Source organism: Ovis aries, chromosome 4 (genome assembly GCF_016772045.2).
Source record: "Ovis aries strain OAR_USU_Benz2616 breed Rambouillet chromosome 4, ARS-UI_Ramb_v3.0, whole genome shotgun sequence".
NCBI lineage: Eukaryota > Metazoa > Chordata > Mammalia > Artiodactyla > Bovidae > Ovis > Ovis aries.
This window is the reverse complement of record NC_056057.1, coordinates 23,104,295-23,129,480: the sequence shown is the minus strand read 5'-3', so window position 1 is coordinate 23,129,480 and position 25,186 is coordinate 23,104,295. Positions and strand designations below refer to the sequence as shown.

Here is a 25,186-nt window from a genome sequence, read left to right as displayed (position 1 = left end):
ATAAGCTTAAATAAGTTCAGGGATTAATCCCTGGAGTGTTTTATTGAATAACCAGGTGGGCTCCTTTTACAAACCATGAATAAGACTGTATTTTAGAATAATTTAATTCTATGATGATATAAGCATTAACAGTAACTTGATTTTTAAAAAATCTAATAGTAAGTAGAAAGGTGAATTTTTCTTTTTATTATTTGTTAATGAGCTGCACATTTATTTTTATTTTTAGCAATTTTACATAATTATGATATTTGCATTAGCATTTTAACTTATTCTACATCTTGATCAACATTAGCTGAGATCTCAAAGTTACATTAGTTTATTCGTTGCTAGCTAGATCTGTTCATTTATGTCCTTCTGGACATCCAGAAATCAAACATTGCCAAGCTGTCAGACTGTGAACCGTTTACTTATTTCTTTTCATAATGTTTTATCTCTAAGAAGGATACCATAGAATTTAAGGCATCTTGACCCTTTAAAAAAAAGATCATTAGCAATTAACCAAGTTTCTCCCCTGAGTAAGAATCCCATTGGAAAGTTAAACAGGTCTAAAAATTTATTAGACAGGAAAGTCAAGTTAGTTCTGATGTGTCATAGAAATTTTTTAAAAAATAATCAGAGTCCCTGAATACTTGGGAAACAATACATTATCTCAGGTTTAATTTGTTTTTTTCCTATAAGACTTTTTATAAAGTAGACCCAAAGTATACCATGAATTAATCATAAGTAAATTATTATACATTATGAAATGTGTTGTATGTCCAAGGAAAAATTTGGGGTAGATAAAGCAAGATTTGTATGAGGGTGAGGTTGGAACCATTCTTTTCGGTTCACTAAAGTGTTCTCCAAAAAATATACTTCCATTCCCCCCCACCCCCCCACCGCAATTTCTGAACAGGGATCAAAAATATGTTTTTGAAGAATATAACTTTATATTAGTATCACTTTTGAAGTACTAACGTTGCAATTTCAAGGTTTGTGTTTTTTTTTTTTAACATATATGCCACACTTTAATCACATCTCATTCTGAAGAAAATTGTAAAGGTAATGTCTTCAGTGGCCACAGTAGCAGTTAAAAAATGGAGAATGTGCTTATTTAAAATTTTGCCAAAGCCACTTTCTTATGTTGTCATTTTCCATGTACAATACTTTATTGATTCTTTGACTTTTGAATTAGATTGCCATTGACAGAAAGGCAATTCCAATTATTTGATCCATGAAATAATGAGTTCAAATGTCCATTCTAATAACATCTTGGTAACATACCTTTTTAGTGGTGCTTTAAGGAAAGATATCCTAGTATTCATCATTATAATGGAACCTTTTGTATGTGGAGGACAGAAATAGAAGGATGTAGAAGTGAGTTAAGAGGCTCACATTTTTAAAAGTTACTCATTAAAGCTTACCTGCTAACACAACTTAGAGCGAAATGATACATTTCATATGTAGCTGATATAAATTTATAGCAACTTTTGAGTGTTATTTTTGATGTTGGTTTAGATGTCCGTGAGGTTTCGTCAGTAGTTTTAAGGATAAATGTCAACAATGATTGGCTCCTATCAGGGCAGATGTTTTTCAGTTGTGATGTAAGTTAAATTTCATGCTGCCATGACACTTGAGTCGAAGTTGTATCTCTAAAAATAACTTTTCTACACTAAAGGTTATTATTACCTCATGCCCTTGTGCAGATAAGCTTTTTCCTTTTGTCTTCTGTGACCTTCCATTAATAATCAGGTTTGCTGAAAAGCAGAGATATCATTGTATCTCCTCAACTTTAGTGGTTGATACTAAATTTATATTCAAAATCATTTATCATGAATTTCCTTAAATGATATGTTGTTACTCAGTATGCATAGTGTCACCCACAATACAAAGCTATTACAATGCATTCATTTTTATTTTTCAAAAATTAGACTTTCTTTTTGAAATCGAACATAAATTGAATATGTACTCATAGATTTTTTTCCCCTCCATGTGATACAGTTAGGAGAAAAGGCTTAAAAACTTCATTATTTTGTGTGGTTAAAAAAAAAAAAGAGGAATTGAGAATTAGACATTAAATTACAGAAGTCCATACTATTTCTTAGTGTTGAGCAAGAGTCATTGTGAGGGGGCAAGAGGGAGCTACTGCCCATCTTTTTCTCGTACCATGAAATACTCTAAACTATGAAACAAAGACTTCTTGTTTGGACCTGATTAAGGGATACCAGTTGGAATAAACACATTCTATTTATCAGCATTTATTGACAGTATATAAATGCATTTCATCTAGAATCTATTTGCAAAATAGAAATATTGGTTAGAAATAAAATTTGGATTTCGTATAGCCTAGATACAGTTTTTCCAGAAGGTCTTAATATATGCTAATGAAATTACTAAGCTAATTCAGTTACAGAAAATTGTACTTTCTTAAATTTCATAGGAAAACTTTATTCCCTTTGACTGGTGTGCAACATTGTAATTAAAATAATAATAATAACAATAATAATAGAAGTCAGCTCTCAGTACCTTACAGAAAATGTTTTGCTAACAGCAACAGCTCTGAGCTACGCTTAAGTTTTCAAACCTCTATATAAGTTAAAGTTAGGAAACTGAAGTTGATTCGAGGCTAAAAACAACTGAAAGTTACTGTTTTCTTTCTCTTTGAGCATACAGAAAGCATGACTTTATCAATATTAAAGAATTTTCTGCCATGGAGGAATAGCCCCTTTTTTGTGCTGTTTAAATATATTTATACTTCTGCATTAATTAATGCTTATGCATTGGTACAGTCATTTTAATGTTAAAAGCGGATGTGGTGTAAAACCTGGCTTAGAGGTTTCATGATTATTTCATTCCATGGCCTGAAGCTTCATTGTAGGATTAAGCAAAATACAACTGTGTGAAGGTTGATTTTCTTGTTGTTTTATTTAAAAGAAAATTTAAATTTCTTCAGAGAAACTTGTTTCTTACCCTGTGAGAGGGAAATGCTATGAAGTTAAGCAATAGACTATTATAATCTTAAAATAAAAAGAGCATTTGAAGAATAAGCAAGAAAAAAAAGGCATTTCTTTAATGCTTTGTCATTTTTTCCCCTTTCTCTTTCCTTCCATTCTTCCTTCATCCATCCATCCATCCATCTGTCTTTCCATCTTCTTAGTTTTATACATTCAAATTTCTGTGACAAGTTACCCTATAAAGCAGGATGGATTAAATATATGTAAATGTATATATGGATTTCATTTTGTCATTTATTTAAACATATTCATTAATGGATCTGAACTGTGTTTGAGATAGAGCAGTAAAATTGGTATGTTTATATTGCAAGTTCAAGTTGACTAGCCTTAACTCTCTGGAAGGGTGTGACATGAAAAGATTGCGGTTGAGCCACATGGCTCATGCTGGACTGTGTTTTTGTGAATGGAGGCAGAACTCCAGTTCTGCCTGCTTGTCTGGAGGAATTGCCGAGGAGATCAGCTGTCTCATTCACGGGCAGAAAGAATGACTCATACATCTTCCGCCTTGTTTGGCTCCAGGTCATTGTTACAGTGGATAGAACTGGTTTTAATTAAATATTAACCCCTTTTCAACTTGACATTTGTGTCATTTGTAAGTTTTCCACTTTTCCCCTAGCTTTAAAAGAAAACCCAACAGGCGCCTAGTTTGTAAGAATAAGACGGTTTTTGCTTGTCTGCAGCCAAACTTGGAAAATATTTCAACATTCACCTTTTCTTAAGTAGTGATTACTGCTTTATTTGAACGTTAAAAGCAAGCACAAAAGAGAGACAAACTGTTTAAAAATTGTCTGCTCTCCATCTCACCCCCCTGCCTAGGCAATGTTAGTTAAGAAAGTATATATTAAAATTCAAAATAAGGATTAATGATTCTGTGACATCAAGATTGTCGTTAATATTTTCATGATTTTCTTTCTCATAATATATATTGCAATGTAATAAGAAAGACAAGGAGAGCGGGGGGGAGGAAAAAAACAACTTTCGATGATAATCTGGGTAAAGCAAATAGCTGAGAGTGCACGTACTACGCTTTTAAAGCCGAAGTCCTGAGACTTGATGGCAGCTTGTCTATTAATGTGCAATGAACTGACAGAAGCGCTCCAGCTATTACCAATAAAATCCACATGCTTCATCTTCTTGAAAGCCTTTTATTGGTCTTTTGGTATATACTTTCTCTTCCCCTTTCTTATTCTTCCCCTTCCTCTTTAATTACAGTGTGGGAAAACATTTTCATTCCCCAAAGGTGATTATTCCAAGCATAGTTTATAATAGATAGTAGTAAAATAACTATATATATATATACACACACACACATATATACATATATATATACATTTAGTTTGGCCTCTATTGTTAATTTTCCTCTTTGGAGTGGGTATGGCTTGCCACAAATTTTCAGGCAGCTGTAGTTTGCTACTTCATAGCATTTTCGTGAATGGAGGCAAAAAAGGAAATGTATAATATGAGTGTGGCAATACTTTGTCATATTTTCCTTGCCCAGATCCAACTTGTGTTTTTCGTTAACTGCTTTCCTTTGACTCTAACTTGAAGTTAGAGATAGACTGAAGCCTTTGTCTATTTAAGTGGCATGCTGCTTCATTTGGTCTATTCAGTTTCTTAAGATTAGCTTCTGTGAAAATGTGAGTCATATGTTTTTTGTTAAAATTCTGTAATATGTTCAGGCACAAGTGTGAAGTATTTATTCAGTATGTTAAGGAGTTAGACTAGAAATAGCAATTCTTATTCTTTTTACAAAATTGTTAGTATGTAGCTATTTTCTGTCTCTGTGAGGTATAACTTCTGATTTCTTCTCTTCCCAAAGTTTTGCCTCTGCCCCCCTCCACTGTCAACAACCTTCCCCTCACCCGCACCCCACACATATGCCAACATATACTACTTACCCATCAGTTATTTTTATACCTTTCTTGTAGTGATATATATCATGGAGTTGCAAATTTGTCTTATGAAAGTAGAAAAAAAAAAAAAGTCTGGCCTTTAGGACATTCATACCAGCATATTCTGTTACAAATATATTTGTTACTCACTTGCTATTTTTAACTATTCCTGTAAAGGGGTATTACGTTTTTATTAGATTCTTGTAAATGTTGGCTTTTTAAAAGCATAGTAATCGCTGTGGTTGATAACTTTCCATCTCAATGGTTATCTCTGTTTAGCTATTAATTTAGAGCAAAAACCAAAACGTGTAGATACGATAGAAAAAGTGTATAGGATTTGATTCTGTCTGCCCGCTGTCATTTATTAAATAAATATTTAAAACATTTTTGTACTTTTTTTGGTGAAAACACTTTAAAGGACATTTGTCCACATAATTTGTGAGTCTTTGAGAAAAATGAGGCTTACTGCAATGTCAAAAAATGATTATAACTAAGAGAATACTAATGTACAAATTTTAGCTGTGATTTTTTTTCCATCTCCAATCTAATTCATTAGAAGTGAAAATACTAAACTTGCGTTGTAGTAATTTTAGTAGTACTTGTGTATGAAAGGAAAAAAATGGTGGGTGGTAGAGTTTTGGAAAGAAGAAAATATGTAACATTTTTTGAGTATCTGGTATTGTGACTGGCATTGTGTTTAGACTATTTCATTTAGTCTTCATGAAAAATATGTATTATCACTGTTAAACTGATGACTAAAATGGAGTTCCAACACTGTTGCACAGTTTACACAGCAGAGCACAGAAAAATGATTTGAAAGTTGCTTGATTTGGTTAACCTTGGTATCAGATGTTAGTGGAACCTGAAGCAAATAAACCTTTTCCTCCAGTACCGACTGGTGAAATAGGCATCAGTTCTAATTTGGAAAAAAAGTTATTAACTTGTCTCATTTCCTTTAGTGGCAAGGAACGTAATTTATCTGTAATAAACTCAAGTATTGGTAAACAGAAGAAAGTTGTTAGAAAATAGTTGAATGTCCTGCTGCATATATTTTGGCAATTTGCAAGATTATCATTTATTCTGCTCTTGATATATAACAAATTTTTTTCAACAAATGTTTTTTTAAATCCTATTAAATAAGCTGACACACTAGACATTTAAATTGTGTGTATGTTGTGTTTCTTTCTTATATAGAACTTTTTAAATATCGAATTTCTCTTTATATGGATTTTTTCTTAATTCTATTACCAACCCCAAACTTTTTCAACAAAGACTGATTATTTTCATAAGAATTCCTCATACAGAATAGATACTTAAAAAAAATTACATCTGTTTTAATATGACTTGATTAGATAAGTTTCAGGATTAGGTAATATTAGTGAAATAATACTAGCCAATCAGATTATACCTAAAGTTAATTAGGATGGTAACTCATTATATTTTTGCCAAATTAAAAGTGACCCCACTTTTATGTAGTTTGTATGTGTGTAATTGTGCATATTTTTGTGTGTATATGGAAACTTGTTTTTGTGATATTATGTCAATTTGGAATAGGTTATTTTGATGCCTGAATTAACTGTGATAAAAATATTCTAGAAGTAAAAAATATACTTCTGTTTTGATTGCTGAATACATTAAGTTCTTGCTATTCATCGTTTTATTCCTTTACTAAAGACAGGGAAGTCATTTGACATTATGACTGATGAAATAGTGATATTCTTTTTGTTAGTCTTGAGTGGTCACCTGGAAAATATTGTGAATGAAAATATGAGGTTTATTTTTATTAATTATTATTTTTATGATTGTGACCATAATCACTGAGATATAATATTTTATTCCATATGACCAAAATCAATGACTGTCTTTCATGTAAAAAACTTCATCACATCTTTTGGCCAAATTTCGGGCAAATGTTAATTATGGTAGTCTAGCAGTAGGCCAAACACATCGAAAACAGACATTTCTAAAAGGCAGAGGGGTTTGTGTAATAACTACACATCGTTTGAAAGAATTCTGTGATAAATTTAAATGGGCTGCTTAAACATCGGCAGTAGGCGAATTAAAATACTTCTTACTCCATTCTTGCCAAAAACACTGCAGCTAATAGAATTCCTATAGCTGCTTTTATTTTCATGTTTCTTTTATTTCCATGTGGCAAGTAAAATGCCGAGGAACTACAACTGCCACCATTTTCTTTCTGATATATGTGTTTTCTGGTTGACATTGATGATTGCTTCTATTTCCCTTCTTGAATTTTGCTGTCAATACCATTTGAAATAGGAACTCACTGGCAAATAATCGTAGGTTTGGTCTCAACCTAAAAAAAATCTCCCATGAGAGATTTTACTTGACATTCTTTACACTTTGGCAGTTTCTCTCTTAATTTCTTTTTTCATTTTTTTTTTTTTCCCCCTTCAGCTCAGGTACCTGACAATGATGAGCAGTTTGTGCCAGACTACCAGGCTGAAAGTTGTAAGTACCGTGTGACTCATCTCTTGAATTTGTCTTTGTTTCCTCCTCTTATTCTTTCTCTGGGCTTGGTCTCCTCTTCCAGTGTCTGTTCTTGGTTCTGTGTCTGTGCCTTTTCAGCTTACAATCATGAGGTAACTGTATTTGTCTGGTTGAGACAGCAGAATTCCTCTGTGATCTGAACAGAGCTTGGGAAAACTGGCTGGGCTTAAAAGAGGATCCTGTTCCCTATTTGGTTAATATCCTTGGAGGAGAAGCAGGGTGCGAACCATGAATGCTCAGGTGTTTACTTTCAGCTTTTCAGTGGGTCCACCAGGAAAAGTCGGAATACTGATGGGAGACAGTCAGTAGTTAAAATCCTGACGAGATTTGTTGTATGACGTAAAAATCTTGGAACAAGCATTCTTTGGCTTACTGTATTATTTTACATTAATGAATATTCACTTGCTTGGATTTCATTTTTATCTTCATTATTTGCTTCCTGGACACAATGACACAAATGAAAGTTGCCATTGGCTTCCCTTAGAATCCCTTCGGTGTTTCTTTCCCTGAGCCTCACTCCAGGGCCTTTCAGAGGATACAAGAGAAGTGATTCAGGGGTTCTACCCCTCTAATAGCCCAATGAGCATTTTGCCTGTATAAACATGGTTGCCTCAGAGTTTACTTCTGATATTTATGGTTTGCCTCTATTAGCAAACTGCAGCTATTGGCCTGAGATATGAATAGTAAAGAAAAGGGTATAAATGCCATTCTGATTTTAAAACTGATCTAATACATTTTGTTCTCTTATTAATTTTTTATTAAAAAATTTTTTTAAATGAACATGGCGTACCCTGCCTTAGTTTTATTTATTTTACTTTTTATTTTTTTATCGTTTTTGGCTGTGCTGTGCCTCATGTGGGATTTTAGCTCCCTGACCAGGGATTGAACCCATATCCGTTGCATTGGAAACAGGAAGTCTTAACTGCTCGACTGCCACAAAAGTGTCATTTTTGTTCTTTTAGCACCATTTAAAGCTCTAACTTGTTTCATTTTTCCAGACCATTGACAGTTTCACAGGAGGCAGTAGCAAGAGCAACAACAGATGCTTAATACCTTATAACTTATCAAACTCGTATTTTCACACCTAATATCATAAATCTAATACAAATACCTACGTTTCTTTGAGTAACAGATGTTTGTGTGCAGTGCTTTCAACTTTTATGTTTGAAATCTTCTGTTTCCCAGGTGTCAAGGGTTGTAAGAGGTTTCTTCCAGATTCTCTCCCAGTTTACATAGTTTAGTTCAGCACCATTAAAGTTCTTTTTCATTTGTGGTGAAATATATGTATGCCAGAAAATTTTCCTTTTGAACCATTTTTAAGTGTGCAGTGTGGGGCTTCCCTGGTGGCTCAGATGGTAAAGAATCTGCCTGCATTGTGGGAAATGTGGGTTCAGTCCCTGGGTCAGGAAGATTCCCCTGGAGAAGGGCATGGCAACCCACTCCAGTACTCTTGCCTGGAGAATCCCATGGACAGAGGAGCCTGGTGGGCTGCAGTCCATGGGGCTGCAAAGAAGTGAACACAACTGAGTGAGTAACACTTGGGGGCAGTCACACTGTTGTGCAAACATGAACACTATTCATCTGAACTTTCTCATGATTTCTACTGAAACTCTCTACTGTACTTACTAAAAATTAACTCCCTACTTACCTGCCCCCAGCCCCTGATACCTGCTATTCTATCAATTTAACTTCTAATCTGAGAAAATAATGTTATGTACTGTTTAGTGTCTGAACATAGTTATTAAACATAGGATTTCCAGAAATCTGTTCAGCTAAGATACAGACCTTTGTTACAGACTCAGAAATTCCCAGAAAGATGATGGCTAAGGATAACAGCTTGGCAAGGCTTCCCTTTCTTTGATAAAGTGTAGGAAGAGAATAGTCACATTTCTGCATGTCCTTTCCTGTTAGGAACCAGAGTTCTTTCTAAATACTCTACCTGTCATCTGAGAGGGAGAGTTAGTCTCATGGAGTCACTTTACATCTGAAAAAATTGGTAATTTTAATACTCTGCTCCCTGGTGGTTCAAACTGTAAAGAATCTGCCTGCAATACAGGAGACCCAGGTTCAATCCCTGGGTCAGGAAGATCCCCTGGAGAAGGGAATGGCAACCCACTCCAGTATTCTTGCCTGGAGAATTCCATGGACAGAGGAGTCTGGTGGGCTACAGTCCATGGGGGTCGTAAAGAGTCAGATAGAACTGAGCGACTAACCTTTCACCTTTCACAAATGCCTAAAGATAACTCTTTACACCTTTTTTGCCCTCTCTAAGTTTTTCATATTCTTGGTTAATTCATCTTCTTGAACTCAGTTCTCTTGGTTCACAGCGTATGATTATTTTTCTTTCTCTTTTTACTCCTCTGATTACTCCTCGGAGAAGGCAATGGCACCCCACTCCAGCACTCTTGCCTGGAAAATCCCATGAAAGGAGGAGCCTGGTGGACTGCAATCCATGGGGTCGCTAAAAGTTGGACACTACTGAGCGACTTCACTTTTCACTCCTCACATCACGTATCTACCTTCTCTCTCTTGCCCAGGGTTTTGTCTGCAAGCCTTTCCTCTTCTTTTTCATATGCCGTGCCTGCACAGTTCCATAGACCAAGGGTCTATATCTATACCATTCAGTATAGTAACCACCCACCAGATTCGTTACTGAGCACTTGAAATGTGGCTAATGAGTCTGAAGAAGTTAATATTTAATTTATTTAATTTCTGTGATTTTAAATTTATGTGAACACGTGGCTATCGGCTACTGTAGTGGTCAGCACGGTTCTGTTGAAATAGGTCTCCTACAATGCTTATTGTAGGGTTGGTCTCCAGTCTGCTTCTGTCTATTGAATATCTGCCCCTGATCCCCCACTGGGGTCCTTGTGCAAATTAGAACTACGCAGCACCTCTGGACTCATCCCTTCCACCCTCAGCTGAGCATCAGCATGAAACACCGTTTACGCAACACCCCCTGTTTTCACTGCGAGGCTTCACTGCGAGTTCACATTCACTAAGGCCAACAGTGAAATCTTCCATTTTTTTCTGCCCAGCATCTCTCTTCAACTTCTGTTGCCTAAGTTGATGACATCACCAATCCAAGCGGAAAACCTTTAATTTATCTTCAGTCCCTCCCAGTTCTTTATCATCACTCCCTTTGGTTACCAAGTTGTTAATTCTACCTCTCCTCTCAGGAGTATCGTAATTTCATGGTCTCATTTCCATTTCTCTTTCGCTACCTTAATTCACACCCATATTCTGCCTCCACTGAACTTGTGAGTCAGCCTTTCTATGGGGGTCCTTGCCTTCAGATTTCCTTCCATTCTGCTCTCTGCAGTGATACTGATGCACAGCCATCTGACTTTGTTAATTTTCTTTGAACTTCTTTCAGCACAAAATTCTAATTTAGCTGTACAGAACATTATTCCATGTCCTGGGCCTTGGCTACCTTTTCGGTTTTAACTGTTGCTTTCCCAGTACCCTGTCCCTCCCCATTCTCTAAACTTGAAGCTTTCTAATTTTTCAGTTCCCTCAAAGAGTGAGACCTTTTATGCCTCTTTACCTTTGCACATGTTCATTTTGTTTAAAATTTTTAAGATCTTTCTTTGCAGTCTGTGGCATCTCCAGCTTCAGATTCAGTGGAGACTTCATCATACTGAGATCTTTCTTGACCTTTCTTTGCATCCTTAGCCTGCAGAGTTAAGACTCATGACATCTTGTATGTTTCATTTATTATTATATCTTAGATACACGTCAGTAAGACTGTGAACTTCTTGAGGATTAGGAGCATGTCATATTTCGTATGCCTGGTCTGTTTTAGAAGCACAGGAAGTAAAATTGTCATAACCATGATCAGCGTCTTAGTGCTTATTTTCATTCAAGTATTTTCAAAGTCCCAATTCCTTTCTTAAGGTATAAACATATGATCATGCCTTAAAGAATATATATAGCTTTCATCTGGAAAACATGCCGAAACCATGAATGTGTATCCAGGCATTTTCAGAATGCTGAAATTTTCCTTCAATTAGTGAATATTTACAGTTTAACAAATATGGCTCTGGGACTTCTGAATAAAGAACGTCATTATAAAGGGAAACCTATAAACACGAGTAAAAATAAATCTGAAAGAGTCCACTAAAAAAGAAAGTAGAAGTGCAATTTATTCAAGCTTCATTGAAATAAAGGACTATTGTTCTGATGATGGTGACCTGCTAATTTCAGTCTTTACTGAGGATGGAATAAGAGGGATATCATTTTAAAAGAGGAATAAGGCATATGGATTAGATTCTAAAGAAGATTTCTGGGTGGAGAAGTTTATCAAATATTGGAACCGAAAGGCTATATTGTCTTCTAAATGCCCTTTATAAATGTTTGATACTTGTCTGTCTGGAGATTAGTGGAGCAGAGGGACCCTATCTCTAGGAGCAGAAAGAAGCTACATCCTCTCTGTGTGGCCCATCTATTAATTCTATGGGGCTATTTTTTTCCATTGTGAATAATCAGATTTCCTTACATACCTCAATCAAATAAAATGCTTCTGTTTTTGCTTTTATTGCTTTAGCTGTTTGGTAAATGTAGGCTAGATGAATGAATGGCAAATTTCTGCCCAACTTTGTATTATAGAACATACATTTGACTGTAACACATATAAACATATATAGAAGAGTACTGACCAGAGCATTCAAAAAATCTGAAAAATGAAATTAAACTGTAACACTTGGGTATTTTTCTAAAAATTTTCCTGAACATTCCTTATTTTTGTTTATAAAGCATTTCACTCAGAAACCTGGAATTTTAATGATGTCATGCTATAGTCTGGTAACCTTTCAAGGATGCTGACTTTCGAATCATATATAGACATGAAAACAAGTGAAAACAAACAAAAAACCGCCTACAAGCCCATCCTAGGAAATGAATGGATGCTAAGAAAAACAATTATGTGGCTTGAACAAATTGTTTCTTAGAAATGAGTCCAGAATTCAGACATTGCTGACAAAAACAGAGTAACTATAGGATATACTTTCATCCAGATGAAGTGGAATTATACTCTTTAGAAAAGAGAATTGAAAGGGTATTTAGAATATAGATCAACCTTATGTTTCCAAAGTAGATACAAGTTTGTGTACACCTTGAATTTTTGTAAATCATGTGTTTTAAATACAATACATTGATAACCTTATATTTAAATAAAATATTTTTATATAGCTAATCCTTTGAAATCTACCACCCCTCATTTTCTTCCTTTACAAAGTTGTGCTATTATTTTTCTAACTAGCTTGTTTCCATTTGATGACATTAGTTCTTTTTGTGCTTCTTCTACAGTGATTCACACAATAGATGATGTTCACATTTACATTTTACGTTCTTCCAGAACATTCCCATGGGTATAGCCAGGATTAGGCACAATTCCCAGTAGCACAGTTCCTTGTAACTATACTTCTTTCCTTTATATCCAAGAAAAAACATTGGAATGCATGTCAATTAGAAGGATGTCATTAAAGGAATAATATTGCCTAGATTCTTCTCTGGTTTATTTATGAAAGTAAATATAAAAAGGTTGCAATTTTCTTTACTTTAACTGAAATTTGTAACACAATAGTACTAGTGACCCATTCAGAAAATAAAGACAAACCAGTGTGTGGGGGCTTAACTGTTTAAAGTTATTATTATATGGGTGATACTTTGTGTATGTAAATTAAATCCATAGCTGCACTTCATTTTCTTAGAATTTTTTTTTTTAAGAATAGCACTTTGGATCCCTTTTGCAGTAAAGTAGAGATAAAAATACCTTAACAGATTCTTGTATAAATCTGCTTCTGAAAAAAGCTGAAGTTAGACAGGTCTATGCAGACCCTAACTGAATAATTCCTTTCATATTAACATGTATTTCCTAGATTGGAAAGTTCCATTTATGGTTTGTGTTTCTTAATTTTCTTTTCTGCTAAGCTACCTTCCTGCATTCTGTTCCTTTCTACGTAGACAGTGAGTACTTTATAAAGTTTACTTTTTTTGTGACGACTTTTGAAACCTTTCTTACCCAATCATTTTTTGGATGTGACTTGACAGGACGGTTTTGTCTTTCATTTCTCTTTTTTACCAGAGGTGCGTACACGTTCAGGCTTCCTGGTGGCTCAGTGGTAAGAACCCGCCTGCTGTTGTAGGAGACAAGGGTTTTATACTCTGGGTTGGGAAGATCCCCTGGAGGAGGAAATGGCAGCCCACTCCAGTATTCTTGCCTGGAGAATCCCATGGACAGGAGAAGAGTCTGGCAGGCTACATCCATGGGGTCCCAAAGAGGTGAACATGCCTGAGCCACTGAACAGCAAGAACACGCACTCCCAGAGGAATTCCATTTCTGGGATTGGAGTGCATGATTTTGCAACTGTGTCTTGTCTTCTTTTTAAACATTTTCTGAGGAAAATTTGAGTATGTTGCTGTCATCAGACTCAAACTATCCATTTGAAGGGTGAAGTGTCTCCTGCTTTTTCATCTAAGATCATCTGTGCGCCTAAGATCTCGGCCGTCTCCAGCCCTGGAAGGCTGTTCGCTTTGTGTGTGCTTTTTGTTGTGGGTTTGGCTGTTCTTGGTCTGTTTGTTGCTTTGTTTTATGTCTTTTGCTTTTTTTATTTTAACAGTTTAAATATTTTATCAAAGCAGTATATTGATAGAGGAGGAGAAAAAGCACAAGTCAGATCATTCCCCGTTTTCGCACTCCTCTTCTGTAGAGGCAACCATTTTTTTTTTTTCCTTTGTAGTTAGCTCACATACTAAGTGATGTAATTGTACTGCAACTTATTGATTTATCAACTTTATATTTTTTCCTTTTGCCCTGTTCAGATAGATGATTATTTGGGGTAAATTTTAAGTTATTTTCCTGAAAGTCATGTTATATAATTTTATATGAGTACAGTAATCTTATTCTCATTTGAGTATAAACATGAATTACTTGGGAAGCTTGTTCAATACAGCATCATGGTCCCAGTCCTGTGAGAGTTTGACCTTTTAAGTCTGGAACTGAGCCCTGGAATTTCTAATGAGCTGTTAGGTGATTCTGATACAGGCCTTCTATGGAAATAAGGTTAGACAATTTTTTATTCTGTCCTTTACTTATTTGTAAAATAAAGGTAGCAACATCATTTTTTTTTTTGCAATTAAATTGTAAGGTGAACGCAATTCATTATGTAATAGATATAGTTTCTGAAAATGTTAACAAGTAATATTTTACCATATTATTACTGAAAATACTAGGCAATTAAGTCCATATAAAAATGATATTATTGAAGTGGTTTCTTCATTTTTGCTTGAGTTATTTGTATTTTCTATTTCCAAAGACTATTTTCTACTTATTTTCTCTTACCTTTAGCTGTAAGAGAGTCATTGCTGATTGTTCATCCCTGTCATCCTAGAATCAATTCAATTAGAAGGCTACCTAGTAAACTTGGAGTCTTCCCAATCTGGTTAGGAAAAAACAAACACTGGGGGCTCTGTCCTGTTCCAAGCACCTCCATTAAGGTTTCTTACCAGAGAGCTCACTCTGACATTCGTAGTGCACATCTACCCTATGTATGTCATTTTGGAGTCCAGCAGCCACATTTTCAGCAAAACCAATTTTTAGTTTGTTGATTGTTTCATGCACTCAGTGTATTTAGTCACTCGGTCATTTCCAACTCTTTGCAACACCATGGACTGTAGCCCATCAGACTCTTCTGTCCTTGGAATTGTCCCGGCAATTGTCCAGTGATGCCATTTCCTTCTCTATGACTGTTTCATAAGGAACATATTTTTCAAATCAAGATAGAAACCCAATGGAAAATAAGCTGCATCTTGCAATAATTTTCATTTTAGATAACCCACCAGAAATCCACTGAATTCAAGAGAAGAAATAAAATCTAAATTATATCTAAATTATACACCTTGGCCCTATTTTTTTTAAACCTTTATTTACTTAAACATAAAATGACAAAGAAATAATCTCTCAGACTCATGCCACATTATGATTCTGTGACATTTTTTTCTACACTCAAAGGAGGCAAAGGAAAAGTAACATCTAAATATGGTAAATGCTTACTTGCATTAAAAAATGAACTTTAGGAAAAGCATAAGTAATGGGGAAATGTATAAATAGAAATTATAGTAGATGACTATGGACTTACAAGTAAAAAGTTGCATCAGTTTTATTAAAATATACTCTAGTAGATAGATATTTTTAATAGTTTTTGGTTTCACCAGTTTATTCTTCGTAAGACAGATAGTTGAGACTCAATGCCAAAATGAAAGCCAAAATGAAAACCAAAATACAAAGCAAAACGACCCCCCTCCAAAAAAAAATTGGGGTTTTTATAGCTGACAGCTAAAATTATATATCACAAGCCAAGATATTTGCCTTTTGTTTCCGATTTTATTTATTCTTTAATTTGGCCTTCAGCATAACAAAGTATCCTAGAAATTAACTTCAGAAACACGCTCAAAGGGACTATGTCAACAAATACTTTCCAGTCACCCTGCCTATAATTAGTAAAAAATTATTTTGAGAAAAGTGATCTGTGCCTTCTTTGGTTGAACTTTACTCAATATTAAATAAGTATACTGTTATGCAGTAACTGGACTTATTAGTCTAAGAGCCAAACCGTATCTATTGGAAAATTTAGGTAAGGGATGAAGGTGGAAAATTATTTGTAGAACTAAGATTATGTTCTTTTTTTCTAGTATTTTTAATATATGCAAGACACTTATGTATAGTGATGAATAAAAAAGCAAAAAAAAACATTGATTAGTATTTACAAATAAAGCCAAAATGATGATGAAAGTAAGTACATTTTTGAGCCAGCAAATTTTGTATGTAAATTTTATGTAATCAGATGTAAAGGAGACACGAAGAGAGAATCTGAGCCAAACTAGTCCATGTGAATCTTTCTGTTATAATTGTATGTTTAGTGTTTTTATGGAGTTTTATTTATATCATTCTTTTTCCATTTTTTCCCTTTTATAATGTTAAATGTCTGCTTAATATGCATAGTGCATATTTGCTTCTGTCTGTTATTGAATTTTCTCCTAATAAGAGTTTGTGCTGTGTTTCACTAAGTAAAAGTGGTTGATTTAATGTAGTTGCTTTTTTAAATCTAATGAATTGTGCCCCAACAAGTATTACTGTGATTTGGCATTAGCTGAGGCTGTTGTTAACTCAAGAATGTATTTATTGAGAATTTGTCAGGAATGGCTAAGTTAAAAATCCTACTTATATAATGTCTGATTAAACTTTAAGAAAAACTACTTGTGGAATGGTTTTGTATGCCGTCTTTAAAGCTTATTTAAATCTAAGTTTTAGCCAAAAGTTCATTTTACTGTAGACGCTACATTGTTAAACCATTTAGGTTTGTTGCTGCTGCTGCTGCTAAGTCACTTCAGTCGTGTCCGACTCTGTGTGATCCCATAGATGGCAGCCCACCAGGCTCCGCAATCCCTGGGATACTCCAGGCAAGAACACTGGAGTGGGTTGCTATTTCCTTCTCCAGTGCATGAAAGGGAAAAGTGAAAGTGAAGTCGCTCAGTCATGTCTGACTCTTAGCGACTCCATGGACTGCAGCCTACCAGGCTCCTCCGTCCATGGGATTTTCCAGGCAAGAGTACTGGAGTGGGTGGCCATTGCCTTCTCCAAGGTTTGTTTCAGTTACTCCTGTTTGTTGGATTTACGGTCATGTTAAGCGTAATTATCAGATCCTGTGGAATAGGTTTTGAACTGTGATTGTTTCCTTGATGTGTATAGGAAAATATTATATTCATATTTCTGTTTGCAAAATTGGAGTGCTTGTATATGCTTACAAATGTGAGCCGTATCCATTATATTCATTTTTATGAATTGAAATATGAATAATAAATCTTAGTGGTAAACATTTTAATTTTTCTTATGAGATTTTAACTTAGTTATTGGCACACATGTCTATATAGTTTTATATTAAAACTGAGCTCAATAGATTTCGTGCTTGTGCTCAGTTGCGTCCACACTCTTGTGACCCCATGGCCTGTAGCCCGCCAGGCTCCTCTGTCCATGAGATTCTTCAGGCAAGAATACTGGAGTAGGTTGCCATTTCCCCCTCTAGGAGATCTTCCCAACCCAGGGATTGAATATGTGTCTCCTGCATTGGCAGGTGGAATCTTTACCGCTGAGCCACCTGGGAAGCCCATTAAGTAAATTTGTAAGGCACCAAAGATTTATTCATTCAACAAATGTGTTTTAAGCCTATTATATACCATGCTTTGATCCAGACATTGGTGATAACAGTGGTGGGAAAACCAGAAAACAATTACCTCTACTCTCATGACGCTTTTGTTCTTACCAAGTGTACTAATATAAAGTCTCACTCATCTCATGTTGAGGGATGTGCAGTTGTATCAGGGGTCAGTGTGTATGCACAATCATTGTGTCTGTTCTGAAGAAAATATCCTTGGGTGTTTTTTCAAACTTTATTTCCACAAAAAGCACTCTGCTTAAAGTGGTAGCCATGGATTTCCCAGGGGATGACTCTGTGTTCACACCTCTTTATTCTTAAACCTGAATTCCTGTGATGGTTGACTAAAAGAAGATATTTTTATGGCTTTTTAAAGTTTATGTACCCTCATGTTAATAATATACATTGTATATTACCGTATACAATGTATTAACCTTGACTTTTTGAGATCATACTCATTCTCTAAGATTCAGTTCATTTGTCCTTTATTCCTTAATTATCTTAGAATTGATGACTTCCGTGTGCCCATAGATGCTTTGTATACATCTCAATTTAAACATGATTTCAATTGGCTTGTAGAGAATGGATCATGTCCTACTCATCCTTGTATAATTCACATGTTGTGGGTATTCACTGAATATTGAACTGAATGACTAGTTTCTTGGGTGCTTAGACTCTTTTTAAAAACATTCATTCAGAGGTAGCTTGCATTGTTTAAAATCTTGTACAAATATCTGCTTTTATTTTCCTGTGTTTCATTTTTCTTTGAGGGATAATGGAAAGCTGTTTCCACTTAAGTAACATTAGAACTAAGTCTCAGTTATCAGATAAGAGCGCTCTGATAAATATTACTTAAGACTCATATCTCACAATACATTTCTCAGTAATCTTTATTTAGCACAAATAATCTTAAGTAACTTGGTATTGTTCCCATTTTATACAGAGAGAAATCTAGGATGTGAAATAATCTGGTAACCAAGGTACATGATTTGAGATTCGAGAGGTCAGACACCCTCATTCTGGCCCTCTCTGTGGAGATCTCCCTTCCCCGAGAGCCCAAACTTAGCCCACTGATAAAGATTTCAAAACTGTTATTAATCTTGGAAAAAATGTACATCACAAACAATGAATGTTCTTCATAGGGAACATCAATATTGTTTGCAAATTCTCCTTATCAAGGTGTGATAAGCTGAGGGAGACAAAGAGAACCTTTTTTATAGGGATTTGCCCCAAGAAAGATATTCTGTGAGCTGATGTGAGGTAATAGCCGGAAAGCATGGTGGGAGGGCTTGGTATTTGGGAACTATACCAGTTCTTATCAAGGTTACAGTGATTTTTTTTTTTCCTCTTCCTCAAATATTTTATCTTACTTATCTAGCATTTGAGAGATTTATGACAATATATTTTCATGTTTATGTGCAGGTTTTGACTTCAGAAATGTTTCAGACCTGGCATGTTTTCCTTATTGGGGGAGGGTGGATGGGGAAGAATGGCTTGGGTAATTAAGACAGTAGTTGTAGTTAGCAGCTGCAGAGTTAGAAGAAATAGTACTAGCCACAGTAGTAGTGTTGATGGAATTGCCAAAATAGTAGTAAATGTTCATGAAGATCCCAAAGCTGCAGCTTGTGGGTTAGTGATATTAGCAGTCTTATTTTAAAGATGAAAAACTGAAAAAAAAATGTTACTGGGCTGTCTCTGGTTTTAAAAAGAAAGTGTATGCTCATACTTGTGCCAAAGTGGGAAGATAGCAAGTAAAAATTATACGAACCCAGGCACTTTCACTTATTGGAGAATTTTTCTTTATCGAATTCTCTGTAACATTGGAGTAGAAAATATTTTTTTCTCAACCGTTTTCTTATTAAAGAAGGTACTTTTAAGTTCTGCAGACTTATTAGCACAAATATTTATTTGTTGGATGGAAGAATGAATTTAATTACAATATCTCTATACCAGTCTTTTGTGTATCTGCACTAATTTTAGTGTGTCTGTGGTGGTGGTGGTTTAGTCGCTCAGTCGTGTCTGACTCTTTGCGACCCCATGGACTGCAGCCCACCAGGCTCCTCTGTCTATGGGATTCTCCAGGCAAGAGTACTAGAGTGGGGAGCCATTTCCTTCTCCTTTTAGCTTACTATTACTTAGGCTTTTCACATTAAATAAGTATAATCAAGAATCTATAAACCACTATAAAATTCTGGAAATGTTTTGATCAAAAAAAAATATAGACTCCCCCCCACCCCGCTTTGTCCACTTTTCCCTCTGAACTTTTTAACACTGACATTTAATCCTAAAGCATGATATACTCTTCTTAGATTGTCTTCCAGCCACAGAGCTGCCAGCAGTTCTGTCAAATCCTCCAAAGGCCACTGGACTTGGTTAAAAGTGGCTCTTTCCTAACAAGATGTATGGATAACATTGAAGTAAACCCTTCAGTAGTGTGAGCTTTTTCCTTTGAAATAGTGGTCATGCAAAGAAGTTTGAGCTTTTTTGAGCTTTTACTGCTGTTTGAGCTTGTTTTTCTCTGAGTTTATGGACACAACAGCCTATTATGTTGATTTCATTTGATTCCTTAGTCCTTGGCACTGGGGCTATAGCATCAGGTGATGACTCAGTTATCTCTGCTCACAGGAATGCAGGGAAAGCCAAGTAACTGGATGTTACTGCTCCATCTTTCAGGATGTTTTTGCCTTCTTCAGTAGCCCCACATTCTTGTTTCCTTCTTGGGCAACCAAACCTTGTTTTCCTTTCTGAAAGCTCTACTTTCATTCACAGTTTTATGTCAGATTAAAGGCTGGTGCATTAGAAGGTTATCAGCTAATCAATAAACTTCAGTCATCCCATCTAGTGATAAACCTGTTTCATTGATCAAAGTGGAAATTTAGGCCCTTAGCTTTTAAATGGCAATTTCAGAAGGTTTGAAGAATGTGCTTGTGGAAAGTATAGCCCTATCTTCTTACGTGTATTGAGAGGCAGTTATTATAGAGTTTATGAAGTGTGTCTGATGTACACATAAGATCCACATATAAAAATGTCTATCTGGATTTTATCTATAATATTTTTCTGATTTTTCTTACTTTTTTTTCCAAATTCTAATCAGTAATTCTTTCTCTCTTTCTCTCTAAATGTATAAAACCTGTATTTGTCAGAACTGGTATTATGATGTCTTCTAAACCTCTAAGGTAAATTTTCAATAAATGCACATGCAGAAATAAAAAAAGGTTCAAATGCTGTAATTGTGATATCAGAAAAAAACCTCATTTTCCTATTAATTGTTATTAAATGGATAATAGCTTAAAAATCTTAAGATTTGGCATCTTGAGCGTTTTCTCTTGGTTGAGTTCCTACCATTGCTTTTTTTCTCCATAATGAAAAATAAGTGTAGCCAACAAATATTCATACAGTCAGGCATTATGCTAGATGCTAAAGAATGAAATTTAAAAGCAATATTAGTGATAATACTAATCTCTATTTGTTTAGCAATTTAGAATTCATAGATTATTTTCACACCTACATCTCATTTGTACCTCGCAAAAGCCCTGGGACTTAGGCAGAGCAGACAACTTCATGCAGGTTTAATGAAATTCCCAGTCTCTTAGATCGTGAATGGCAGAGCCAAAATTTATCTTGTAGTGTTTTCTCTTATACCCATCAGACAAATTGCAATAACCCATCATTCATTGAAATGATACCACTGGGCAAGTGAATTAAAAACATATAAGTATTTTGGTAATATGAATATATACATACATAAATTTGTTTATATAATAAGTTAAAGGAAATATGGAAAACATCCAAAAGTTTCTTATTGTGTATGGATGTCTTCTAATTTATAACTTAATATCCAAAATAAATCATATATGGAAAACAAAGGTGGAATAGACAGCCCTTTAAGTTCCTTATTACCCTATGAAAATCACCCTCATACTTTGAATTGTAGAAGTGTGGTTAAGTCCTGTGTCTACATAAGCCTGCAGCTTCCGGAATCCTGGATGTTTGATTAACAAAATAATAAAGCGCTCCAAAGAGAATTTTTAAATTTTGATTTGGAACACTATATCTCTTTGGACATTGTGTAATTTGGCCAGAAAAATGTTCCAATATTGTCCTGAAATTAATTGAACACTACATTTGGCATTTTGTCTGGTACAACTTTTTTTTAATATTTATTCAGCTCTTTTATAGTATTAATGCTGAAGACACTAAATACATATACATGGTATATGTATTACCCCACGTAATATAAATATAGAATCCTTTCAACGAACCAAGTGCAGTGTACTACATAAGAGCAAGGAATTGGACCTAGGATGCTTGGTTTCAGATCTCTGTTTATTTGGTGTGTGCTTTGTATAAGCAACGCAAAATAAAACCTGGATAATAAGGTTCTCATCCCCTAGGGTAACTTGAATTTTAGGATAACTTGTGTATTTTTACATAAAATATCTAAGTAATAATCAGTGAGTGATAAACTACTGTGCCCTTTTATATAAGGGACTTGGGTATTAGAATTTTGGTATTCACAAGTGGGAGGAGATCCTAGATCTAATACCCCGAGGATACCTACAGAATGATTATAATATGAATAACACGGAGAAAGCCCTAGGTATGGTTTTATTCTATATACACACAACTATATATGAAATATACGAAACACACAATTCATATTATTGTTCATTTGCTAAGTCGTGTCCGATTCTTTGTGAATCCACAGACTGCGGCACACTGGGCTTCCCTGTCCTTCACTATCTCCCGAAATTTGCTCAAAATCATTGCAATATTTTATGAATGTACTCATTTTGAATAACTTACCTTTATGTATTGTGTGTTTTGTCTTTGCCATATTCAGAAATTATATCTATACCTCCTTACTTAACTGTTTATTGAAACATACTGTAAATTTGTATAAGAGCAATTTGGTCTTTTAGTATGGGTTACACTAATAGTTCAGTGTATATCCACAGGGATGCTGTCAGGAGACACTTGGAAGTATTTGTACAAACCTATTGTCATTTTGACCATAAGGATTCATAAACAGAAGGTTGAACGGGAAACATTTGCTACTTGAAAAAAAGGCCCAGTTATAGGATCAGTTAACATCTTATGTTTAAGATTATGAGTTATGCACTCTGGTTGATCAGGGACACCCTAATCTGTGGGTCTAGGAAAATTGCCTGCATTTCAATGTTTTTGTTGTTTTTGAAGTTGATGTATTCATTGAAAGGGAAAAAAAGTGTTGATTTTTCAATTAAGATGCAACCTTTACAATGCAAAGCAATAATAATTATAGTGTTCACTCAGCCTGAAGAAAATATTTCACCAGTTAAATAGCAATAATCAAGATGAGAACTATATTAGAAGGGTGCTAATTTTATGATCATCTCTTATTTAAATAATAAAAATTAACCCCCAGGACCTTTGCTGTAACACACTGCTTGCAGTGAAAGCCATATCGGATTTAGATAAGGCCTGGGGAAGCACATTCAAAAGTTAATTGGTTGCTTAAGTTGTGAATAACCTAAGGTCCTCCTTATAAAATAGAATGAATGAATTAGCTAGGGAATGACTGAACTTCTACCAGTCCAGTAGTGTTTGACCCAGCAATCGGGCTCTGCGTGCTAAATTTAAGAAAAGTAGATTCTAGCTGTATTAAAAAAAAAAAAACCAAAACCTGAAATTATTAACATAAAATGATTTTCAAGCACTAAGTAAAGTAAACATCTTAAACAGTAGATGTAATTTCATAAGGTGACACCATGACTTTGAAGCCCAAATGTCTAGGTTCAAATCTTCAGTTGCACAGTTCAGTTCAGTCGCTCAGTCATGTCCGACTCCTTGCGACCCCATGAATTGCAGCATGTCAGGCCTCCCTGTCCATCACCAGCTCCCAGAATTTACCCAAACTCATTTCCATAGAGTCGGTGCTGCCATTCAGCCATCTCATTCTCTGTCGTCCCCTTCTCCTGCCCCCAGTCCCTCCCAGCATCAGGGTTTTTTTTTTTATCAAAGAGTCAACTCTTTGCATGAGGTGGCCAAAGTATTGGAGTTTCAGCTTCAACATCAGTCCTTCCAATGAATACCAAGGACTGATCTCCTTTAGGATGGACTAGTTGGACCTCCTTGCTGTCCAAGGGACTCTCAAGAGTCTTCTCCAATACCACAGTTCAAAAGCATCAATTCTTCGTCACTCAGCTTCCTTCACAGTCCAACTCTCACATCCATACATGACTACTGGAAAAAACATAGCCTTGACTAGACAGACCTTTGTTGGCAAAGTAATGTCTCTGCTTTTCAATATGCTATCTAGGTTGGTCATAACTTTCCTTCCAAAGATTAAGCATCTTTTAATTTCATCGCTGCAATCACCATCTGCAGTGATTTTGGAGCCCCAAAAAATAGTCTGCCACTGTTTCCACTGTTTCCCCATCTATTTCCCATGAAGTGATGGGACCAGATGCCATGATCTTCGTTTTCGTTTTCTGAATGTTGAGCTTTAAGCCACCTTTTTCACTCTCCACTTTCACTTTAATCAAGAGGCTTTTTAGTTCCTCTTCACTTTCTGCCATAAGGGTGGTGTCATCTGCATATCTGAGGTTATTGATATTTCTCCCGGCAATCTTGATTCCAGCTTGTGCTTCTTCCAGTCCAGCATTTCTCATGATGTACTCTGCATAGAAGTTAAATAAGCAGGGTGACAATATACAGCCTTGACGTACACCTTTTCCTATTTGGAGCTAGTCTGTTGTTCCATGTCCAGTTCTAACTGTTGCTTCCTGACCTGCATACAGGTTTCTCAAGAGGCAGGTCAGGTGTTCTGGTATTCCCATCTCAGAATTTTCCACAGTTTCTTGTGATCCACACATTCAAAGGCTTTGGCATAGTCAATAATGCAGAAATAGATGTTTTTCTGGAACTCTCTTGCTTTTTCCATGATCCAGCAGATGTTGGCAATTTGATCTCTGGTTCCTCTGCCTTTTCTAAAACCAGCTTGAACATCAGGGAGTTCACGGTTCACGTATTGCTGAAGCCTGGCTTGGAGAATTTTGAGCATTACTTTACTAGTGTGTGAGATGAGTACAATTGTGCGGTAGTCTGAGCATTCTTTGGCATTGCCTGTCTTTGGAATTGGAATGAAAACTGACCTTTTCCAGTCCTGTGGCCACTGCTGAGTTTTTCAAATTTGCTGGCACATTGAGTGCAGCACTTTCACAGCATCATGTTTCAGGATTTGAAACAACTCAACTGGAATTCCATCACCTCCACTAGCTTTGTTTGTAGTGATGCTTTCTAAGGCCCACTTGACTTCACATTCCAGGATGTCTGGCTCTAAGTGAGTGATCACACCATTGTGATTATCTGGGTCATGAAGATCTTTTTTGTACAGTTCTTCTGTGTATTCTTGCCACCTCTTCTTAATATCTTCTGCTTCTATTAGGTCCATACCATTTTTGTCCTTTATCGAGCCCATCTTTGCATGAAATGTTCCCTTGGTATCTCTAATTTTCTTGAAGAAATCTCTAGTCTTTCCCATTCTGTTATTTTCCTCTATTTATTTGCATTGATCACTGAGGAAGTTGCACAGTTT

The 25,186-nt window shown here is 35.4% G+C and overlaps 1 protein-coding gene across 5 annotated transcripts in view; it reads left to right on the top strand.

Annotated features, from left to right (window-relative positions):
* ETV1 (ETS variant transcription factor 1) overlaps window positions 1-25,186 on the top strand; it is a 97,146-nt gene that overhangs the window by 4,917 nt on the left and 67,043 nt on the right. For all 5 annotated transcript variants that reach the window (XM_012176423.4, XM_012176422.4, XM_060414936.1 and 2 more), the window contains one exon: window positions 7,304-7,357. In XM_012176423.4, coding sequence (XP_012031813.1) covers window positions 7,304-7,357 — 54 coding nt within the window. The remainder of the gene's footprint in view (window positions 1-7,303; window positions 7,358-25,186) is intronic.